General features: G+C 35.0%; 1 protein-coding gene across 1 annotated transcript in view; it reads right to left on the bottom strand.

The window, feature by feature from the left end:
• The window catches only part of LOC119597554 (rap guanine nucleotide exchange factor 4-like), a 38,180-nt gene that overhangs the window by 149 nt on the left and 28,031 nt on the right, over window positions 1-10,000 (bottom strand). The window contains exons 12-15 of the mRNA XM_037947131.1: window positions 4,437-4,541; window positions 3,930-4,068; window positions 1,892-1,902; window positions 1-1,445 (exon numbers count right to left, since the gene is read on the bottom strand). The exon at window positions 1-1,445 is cut by the window's left edge and continues 149 nt beyond it. Coding sequence (XP_037803059.1) covers window positions 1,304-1,445; window positions 1,892-1,902; window positions 3,930-4,068; window positions 4,437-4,541 — 397 coding nt within the window. The 3' untranslated portion in view covers window positions 1-1,303. The remainder of the gene's footprint in view (window positions 1,446-1,891; window positions 1,903-3,929; window positions 4,069-4,436; window positions 4,542-10,000) is intronic.

The raw sequence follows: 10,000 nt of genomic DNA, 5'->3' as shown, positions 1-10,000 counted from the left end.
TTTTTTTTTCCATTAATTATTTGCACCGAGGAATCAAAGCCCTTCTCTTTTTATCCCAGTTCTTGACCATATCTTTAAAAAATTGAATTTCACCTTTTTCTTTTACTTTTTCTTTCCTTTGTGAGAATATTCAAATTCGAAGGAATAACAATATAGGAAGACTTTCCCAATATTTGAAGTCAGTGGGGGAGAGAATAAAAATAATAATGGCGGCACCAGCTGGGTACGTACCATTTATCTTTGACGAAAAAGGACCACGTTGCAGATATAGGGTTTAGGGGGACAATTTCTATCTCCCCTTCCCAAAATACTCGCTATTTCATGATCTGCTTAATTTCGATCTTCCCTTTTCTCCAAATACTTTTTTTTAATTTCCCTTCTATCTCCCCTTTTCTCAAGACATTCTGTTTCATTTTTTATTTCCTTTCTATCTCCCCTTTCTTCAAGACGTTTTCTGTTTCATTTTCTACTTCGTTTTTATCTCGTCCTTTTGAAAATACTCCCCAGAGCCTTGGTTGGCAAGAAACACTCTTACTCGCAGTGCCTAATCCGCAGTGAGGACCCAGCCTCGTTCTCCTCCTTCCCGCCTTTTTTTCTTCCGTAGAGTTTCTTCTTCAGGATTGTGAAAGACATTCCGAGGGCGTCTTGGCAAGGAGTCACGAGAGTCCTCAGGCGCCTGTAGGCAGCCAAGGACGTCTCAGGGGAACGGAGGACGTCGCAAGAGCGTCGAGAGAGTATCCAGGAACCACGAAGGGCTTGCGAAGAGCAGCGAGAAACATCCTAGGACAATTTGGCTCCCCAACTTAGGATCTTCTGGACACGAGGCACTGCGAGATGTGAAGGAGGGAATCCTAGGGGCGCCACAGAAAAAAGAAAAACACGAAGGGCGACCTAGGGTTTACAAAGGGCGCTTCAGGGATGTGAGGCGCGTCCCAAACCCATCTCGTTCCCCTCTCTTGGTGTCCCTTGAGCTCGAGGCGAAGGGGGAAGGGTGTCGTAAAACACCCCGGAGTGCTGAAGGGCGTCTCAGGGCTACTCAGGGACGTCGCACGGTAATGAAGGACTTTCCAACACTACGAAGGACGTCCTGAAGGGACGAGGGGACATCACACGGTCCTGAAAAACCGCCCATCATGACGAAGGACATCCGAGGGCTCTCTAAGGGCGTCCCAGGAGTACGAAACGGCGTCCCGTCGATACGACGCGCGTCCCCAGCTCTCAGAGGACATTCCAGAAGTACGAAGGACCTCCCAGGGGCTCGGACAGATCCCAGGGGTACGAAGGGCGTCTTCTGTGCCCCCTCCTACGGTCGCTTGGGCTCGAGGCGTTGCGAGAGCGAGAGGAGGCGCCGCTGGTTGTCGATTACCTGCAGGTTCTTCACGTAGACCCGGATCTCGCTCTCGTTCTTGGGCACCGGCGGCGCCTCCAGGGCTGCGGGAGACGCGCTTTAGACTCGTCGCTGACTCATGGCTTAGACTCATCCCCTGACTCACTCTGTCTCGGCTGGCTCGCTCTGATTCATCCTCTGACTCACATTATGACTCATCCCCTGACTCACTCCTCTGATTCATCCTCTGACTCACATTATGACTCATCCCCTGACTCACTCTGTCTCAGCTGGTTCGCTCTAACTCATCCTCTGACTCGCCCATGATCCATCATCTCCCTTCGATGACTCATCTGTAACTCAGTGGCTGACTTTTCCCTTATTCATCACCGACTCACCTCTTATTCATGGCTCATTAATGACTCATCAACGACGCATGGACAATTCATCACTTGACTCATCAACTCATTTATCACTCTTCACTGACTCATCAATGACTCATCTGTAACATGCTATTGCCCATTAACGAGTCTCTACCCTGACTCATAAACGGCCCTGTCTCACTAACTACTCGTCTGGAGTGATCAGCCACTGACTCAATTCTGATTCATGAACTCACCAGCAACATGAACACATCAAGACATTTATAAACCATCCCTTTACTGACTCACCATTGACTCATCCTTATTTCATCCGGAACTCACCGTTTCCATAACACTCAACATCGTTACTCACCTCTCAGCACTTACTCATCAAATTCATCGGTAATGAACCAAAAATCATCGGTCAAAACTCATTCACTCACTGACTCATTCCCGCCTGACTCACCCACACTTCAAAATCCGTCGCCTCAGTGACTCATCCCCTGTATTCTCCCCGACTCATGTTTGTCTTACTCATCCTCGCCTCATCCTCCAAACATATAGCATACGCACCTTCGATTCACCCACAATCCACTTACGTCTTATCCAACTCACTCCGCGACTCACCCACACTTCATCCACCCATCGACTCACTGACCCACACCCTAACTCATCCATAATCCACCATTACCCACACCATCCACACCTCATCCACTCGTCTGGCTACCCTCTGACTCCCCCTCCCCTCACCCCTGTGACTCATCCCCTGACTCCCCCCTTCTGACTCAACCCCCCTCCCCCTCTGATTCCCCCCCTCTAACTCATCCTTCCCCTCTGACCTCACCCTCCCCCTCTGATTCCCCCCCTCTGACTCATCCCCTGACTCCCCCCACCCTCCCCTTCTGACTCAACCCCCCTCCCCCCTCTGACTCATCCCCTGACTCCCCCCTTCTGACTCAACCCCTAACTCACCCCCTCCCCCCTCTGACTCATCCCCTGACTCAACCCCCCTTTCCCCTGGAGATCCCCTGATGCCCCATTCTGACTGCAACCTAGACTCCCCCTAGCCCCCTCTGACATCCCTGAATGACCACCGTTCTGGACTCAACCCCTGAGGCTGCCCCCCCTCCCACACTGCGACTCAAACCCTGAATGCCCCCCCCTGCCCCCTTAGGTAGAGGGCATGACTCACGGGCTGGACGGAAGGGAGGGATGGTGGGGGAAACTCTGTGCGAGCAGGTGGCATTCGAAGTTGACGAAGGCCCTCAGGAAGGTCGGTTGCCACGTGGGTGAGAGTCATGAGTGGGGGGAGAGGGGGAGGGGAAGGAGGGGGGGAGAGGAAGAGGGAGAGGAAGGGAAAGGAAGGGGAGAGGAAGGGAAAAGGTAAGGGGTAGGAAGGGGAAAGGTAATGGGAGAGGAAGGGAAAGGAAGGGTAGGAAAGGTAGGGGAGAAAAGGGAAAAGGAACGGGAAGAAAGGGAGGAAGGAGGGTACAAGGAAGGAGGGAGTAAAAGGGAAAAGAATGTAAGGGGAAGGGGGGGAAAGGGGTAGTAGACGGGAAGAAGGGATGAAATTAAGGGGGGGAGTAAGTATGGGGTGAGGGGAAACGGGAAGGAAGGTATTTAATTCAGGGGGAGAGGGTGGTTAAAAGAGGTAGGGAAAGATAGGCGGATTAAGACAAGAGAGAGAGAATTAAAAGGACGAGGAGAGAGGCAAGAAGAGAGAGAGGGGGGGATTTAGAGAGAAGAGAAGAGAAAATAAATATTATTAGAACAACCAAGTTTATGGTTATCTTAAAATCTACTAATTTCAGGCAACAACGTAATTCAAAATGGTTGGGAAAACAAACAAAAAGTAAACAGGAATTTTAAACGAGCTTAAAATAATTTACAACTAAGGATCTCATACCACAAAACCATATTTTAAGCCCCAACAAGCTTAAAATAGTTGACAAATGAGGAATGACTCAATAACATTAAATAATCAAATTATTCCCAAAAACGAGCTTAAAGTAATTTACCTTCATAATTTCCACGAGCTTAAAATGTTTACGAATGACTAACGACTCATTAAATGATCAACAACGAGCTTAATGTAGTTTACGAATGACTAACGACTCATTAAAAGATCAACAACGAACTTCAAATAATTTACAAATGATTAATGACTCATTAAAAGATCAACAACGAACTTCAAATAATTTACAAATGACTAATGACTCATTAAAAGATCAACAACGAACTTCAAGCAATTCACCTTTCATAAGAAGCGGCGTAAATGGCAAGATCGGAGGCTGGAGTTTGGCGACGTAGATCCTGTAGGCTCGGTGGTTTCTCGAAGGATCTATCAGCATCTCGAATTCGGTGTACATCTTTCGAAATCTGAAACAGAATGTTGTTGCTTATTATATATCTATCATTGGGTTTCTCGGAAGCTTCGTTACGTAACTTATTTAATCTTATTTCATTTCGATTTATTTTATTTTATTTTTATTATAATTATACATGTTTATTTTATCATTATAATTTCTATACGCATTTGAATTTCTTCAAGGTGCTATCCCCTTGAGATATTACAACCATCTATTCCATCATCTCTTATTTTTGGTATTCGCTTCCCTGGATCATAGAATTGATCAACAATTAATAAAAAAAAGAAAATTAAAAATGTCAACAAGAATCCGCCATTTTCCTTCCTGTCCAGTGGTGCCACATCTCAACACGCAAAATTAAAACCACCATCTTTTTACTTGGATGAGAGGCGCTCCCAGGTCTGCGTGAGGCGAGTGACGGCAACGTTGCTCAGGCCGATGACAATGGCAAAGAAAGCATTCAGATTTTGCTCTTCCTTACAGCTGAAAAAAAGAATGTCAAAATTTAATAATCATTCAGTGAAAATTCGGAAAATTTGTTAAGATAATTATTACAACTCCGCTCGACTCGTGGCGTCGACAATCATCACATATTAAACCTGTTTAGGTTTTATCGGAACAAAGTTGAGGCCTTTTTTTACTTCTTTCTTATTTTCCTTTTAAGAGAGAGAGAGAGAGAGAGAGAGAGAGAGAGAGAGAGAGAGAGAGAGAAGAGGGAGAGAGAGAGAGAGAGAGAGAGCGAGAGAGAGAGAGAGAGAGAGAGAGAGAGAGAGAGAGAGAGAGGAGAGAGATGAGAGGAGGAGAAAAGAAAAAAGGGAAGAAGAGAGAGAGGAAGAGAGGGGAAAGAGGGGAGGAGAAGAGAGAAGAAGAAAGAGGAAGAGAGCGAGAGAGAGGCGAGAAGAGCGAGAGAAGAGCGAGAGAAGACGAGAGAGGAGGGGCAGGAGCGAGAGAGAGAGAGAGGAGAGAGAGAGAAAGGAGAGAGAGAGAGAGAGGAGAGAGAGAGAGAAGAAGAGAGAGAGAGAGCAGAAGTAGAAACGAGGTAAGTTTTTAAAACAGAGGAATATCTTGAGCTCGAATGTGCGTCTGACTGATAAATGATTATATAAAAAAATAAAACATATAGTACACCCCCCCCCCCCCAACACAACACACACACACACACAACACACACACACACCCAAACCAAAACCTTTTAATAATATATATAATATTAAAATATATATATATTATATATTATAAAATTATATTTATATTATATATATATATATTATAAATTAAAAAATATATATATCATATATTTTTAATATATATGCATATATAATTATATATAATGCAATATTATTATTTATATGCAAAATATATAATATATATGTATATACATATATAATTTTTAAAATTATACCATTTTAAAAACAAAATTTTAATATACAAAATAAAATATATATTATAATATACCATATATATAAAAAGTAATAAATAAATATTATAAAATTTAAAAATATAGTTTTATTATACATATATATTATTATAAAAATTTTATATATAATAAATATATATATTTTTTAATATAATAAAAATTTTATTTATAAAAAATATTAATATCATTTTATTATATATATATTTTAATATATTTTTAAATATATATTATATATATAATTTTATATACTTATAATATAATATTTTATATAATATAATATTTATTTTATACATTTTTATTTTATCTAAGTTTTAAATTTTTATATCATAAAATTATATATAATAAAAAATATTATATAAATATTATTTTAAATTATGTTTATAAAATATATACCATATTTATTTTATATATATATATATAAAATTATTTAACTTTTTATTTTATTTTTATATTATTAATTTATATAAAATTATAAAATATATATTTATGTATATAACATATTTTATTATTTATATTTATATCTATTTTTATTCCCTATTTTTTATGAAATTTTATACATATAATTATATTTAATAATCTATAATTTATCCTATATCTTTAATTCCTAATATTTTAGTATTTTATATATTTATATAATATCTATATTTTATATTTTAATGTTATCCTTCCCCCTTTCTATTATATACATTTTATTTATTTTCTTTTTACTATATATTACCCTATTATAAAATTTTATATTATATACATAATATAAAAATATTTTTTTATATTTTTAATAAAATTCTAAAATTTTATATATATATATTTTATATGAAATTATACATAAAATTATATATATTATATACATTATATTATATATTTTTTTAATTTTATATATAATAAAATTTTTATATATTTATATAATTAATATCTAATTTATATATATATATTTTATAACTTTTAATCTATATAATATGTAATATAAATTTTTATAAAAGTATAAATATGTAATATTTTATTATATTTTTTAAAAATTAATATAATATTTTAATATTTTTTATATATGTATCTAATATTTTATATATTTTCTATTTTATTACATATATATATTTTACCATATTATAAAAACTATATATATTATATTATTTGTTAAAACAATATTTTATATAAAATTAATATATTATTATTGAAATTTTCCCTTTATCTAATAATATGTTTTAACTTTTAAAATATATTATTATATATATTTCTATATATATAATAAAATATGTCTTCCTATATATATATTATGTATATAAAATATAAAAAGATATATTTTAATTTTTATATTTTTAAAAAATTTTTTGGTTTTAAATATATTATATATTGTATACACATATTTTAATATTTTTAAAAAATTTTATAAAATATTGTATATAAATTTATATTTTTTATGTATATCCAATATATTTTATTTTATATTATTATTTATTTTTATATATATATATATGAAAATATACATATAATATTATATATATTATTTTTTATACTTATATATATAATTACCCCTTTATATACCAATATATTTTAAAATATAAAATTTTTATTTTTTTTTTCAAAATTTTATATTTTTAAAAAAAAAAAAAAAAAAAAAAAAAAAAAAAAAAAAAAAAAAAAAAAAAAAAAATATTATATATATATATATATTGTTATATTTATATATATTTACTTTATTCATTCCCTTTGCCCATATACTTTTATAATTTTCCCCCTTAATTATATATTTAATATTTTAAATTATATATTATCACATATTATATATATATCTTGTTCAATACTCTAAAATTATATATGTATTGTATATTAATGTTGTATTGATTAAGGGGGCCGGAATTAATGTTTTACTATGCAATTATCGTTTTCTTTTATTCATTCTATTTTCCAAAATTTTCCATATATATTATTTTTATATATATAGTATATATTACCTTCTTTCTTTTAATTTAGGATTTTAATATTATACATAGATACATTTTATATATAACTCATATATATTTATATATATAATTAAAAATTATATATATATATATTATACTATATAAAATTTAAAATATACAATATAATATATATATATAATATATTAAAATATAATTATAATAATCTTTAAATATATTTTATTAAATATATATATATAATACAGTATATATAAATCTATAAAAATATATAAAAAAATATATAAAATATTAAATTTATAATATATTATAGTAACAATATGATTTTATATATATCATATATATAAAATATATATATATATATAATTTTTTTATATATATTTGCATATAAAATATATTATTTTTATATAAAATATATATATATTTAAAATTATATATATGCATATATTTTTAATTTTAAATATTTTTCATTATATTATAAAATATTTAAAATTAACCCCTTTTTGATATAAAAATATATATTATAAAATTCTAATCAATAATATATATATTTTAATATATATATTATATATATTTTTTAATTTATATATATTTTATATATATAAAATTTTTATATATTTCATAATTTTAAATATAATATATATCTTATTATATTTATATATTTATAATATATATTTTATATTAAAAATTTATATTATATTCTATATATATTACCCAAAAAAGGTTTACCCCCCCCCCCCTTTTCCCCGGGGGAAAAGGGAACGGGGGCCCCTCCCCACGTACCCCCCAAAACATCACAACATGAAAACTAAAATTAAAGTAAAACTGTGGCCCACGCGGCTCAGACATAACCACCGTTAAAAAAAAGAAATTTTATATATAATGCTTTATATATATATATATTATATAATTAATATTTATATAATGAATATATATATATTATAGATATATATATAAAAATATAAAAATGGCATATATATAATATTATATATATAAAAAATTATAAAATATATATATCTAAAATATTATTTTCGTTTTGCGTGTGTTGTGGGGTGTGGTTTTGGTGTGTTTGTGGGTGTGTGTGTTTTGGGTGTGTGTGTGTGGTGTGTTGGGGGTGTTTGTGTGGGGTGGGGTGCGCGTTTTGCTGCGTGCAGGGCATGTTTGTGATATTGTGTGGGTGTGCTATGTGAGTAAGATAATCAAAAAATTCCCCCAAGCTATGGGCCCTTCGTGCCACCCCCTCGGAAACCCCGATATTTTTTTCCCTGTTTTTCTCTCCCTCTCCCCCTTTTCTCTCTCCCCTTTTCTCTCTCTCTCTCTCTCTCTGTATCTCTCTGTATCTCTCTCTCTCTCTCCCCCTCTCCCCTTCTCTCCCCTCTCCCCCCCGCCCCCCCCTTCTCTCCCCTCTCTCTCTTTTTCCCCCTCTCTCTCCCCCTCTCTCTCTCTCTCATCTCTCCCCCTCCCCTTTTCTCTTTTCCTCTGTTTCTCTCTTCATTCTTATCTCTCTCCCCTCTCTTTTTCTCTCTTTTTCCCTTTTTCCCCTCTTTTCCCCCTTTTTTCTTTTTTCTTCTCTTTCTCTTTTTTCCTTTTTTTTCCCCTTTTTTCCTTTTTTTCCTTTTTCCTCTTTCTCTTTCTTTTTCCCCTCTCTCTCTTCTCTCTCGCTCTCTCCCTCTCTCTCTCCCCGGGAAAAACCCCCCCCCAAAGGCAGAAGATTCCCATTATCCCACGAAATAGGTTTACTAAAAAGAAAACCCTTCCCGCTGGAAATAAAGTTGATACCCCAAGGGAATTTCGAAACGGGGGGGTTATATTTCAGGGTTTTTTCTTTTTTTTTTTCGTTTTTTTTATTAGATCGTTGCCTTTTTTTTAAATTTTTTTTTGGGGGAAGATGCTGTAAAAAATAGGGGGATAAAAGAAAATAGTGTTAAAATTTGATAACGACGGGAAAAATGGTAAAAATTTTTATTAATAATGGTTTGATGAGAACAAAAATAATGATAAGTTTTGGGAAAAATTTGAATAATAATGATCAAAAATGGAAATTAAAAACCATAATAAAATGATGAAATCCCAGGGGAATTTGCTACAAACGATGATAATATTAGGGGGGGAATAATTTGCAAAAAGGAACGTTTGATTGAACATAAAGTAAAAATCATAAACAATAAAAATACAACCGAAAACCTGAAAAAAAAAAATCTAAAAAAATCCAATTCCCCAAAAACTCCCCCCTTTTCCCCCCTTTCCCCCCCTTTCCCCACCCCCCTTCCCCCCCAAAGCCGCCTCCCCGTCCTTCCCTCCCCCCTTTTGCCCCCACACCTTCCCTCCTCCCCGCCCCCTCCCCCCCTCCCTCGCCCATCTCCTTTCCTCCCTTTTCCCCCCCCTCCCTCTCCCCCCCCCCCTTTCCCCCCCCTTTCCCCCCCTCCTCCCCCTTCCCCCCAAACCCCCACCCCTCCCCCTTTTTTCCCCCCTCCCTCCCCTTCCCCTTCCCCTTCCCACCCCCATCCCACCACACTCCCTTCCCCTTCCCCTTCCCCCCACCCCTTCCCTCCCCTCCCCCCCCCCCCTCACCCCCCCACCCTCTCCCGTGCCCCTTTAACAAAACAGCGACTCAC

Source organism: Penaeus monodon, chromosome 39, assembly GCF_015228065.2.
Source record: "Penaeus monodon isolate SGIC_2016 chromosome 39, NSTDA_Pmon_1, whole genome shotgun sequence".
Lineage (NCBI taxonomy): Eukaryota > Metazoa > Arthropoda > Malacostraca > Decapoda > Penaeidae > Penaeus > Penaeus monodon.
Note: the sequence above shows the minus strand (reverse complement) of the source record. Positions and strands in the feature narration are given on the sequence as shown.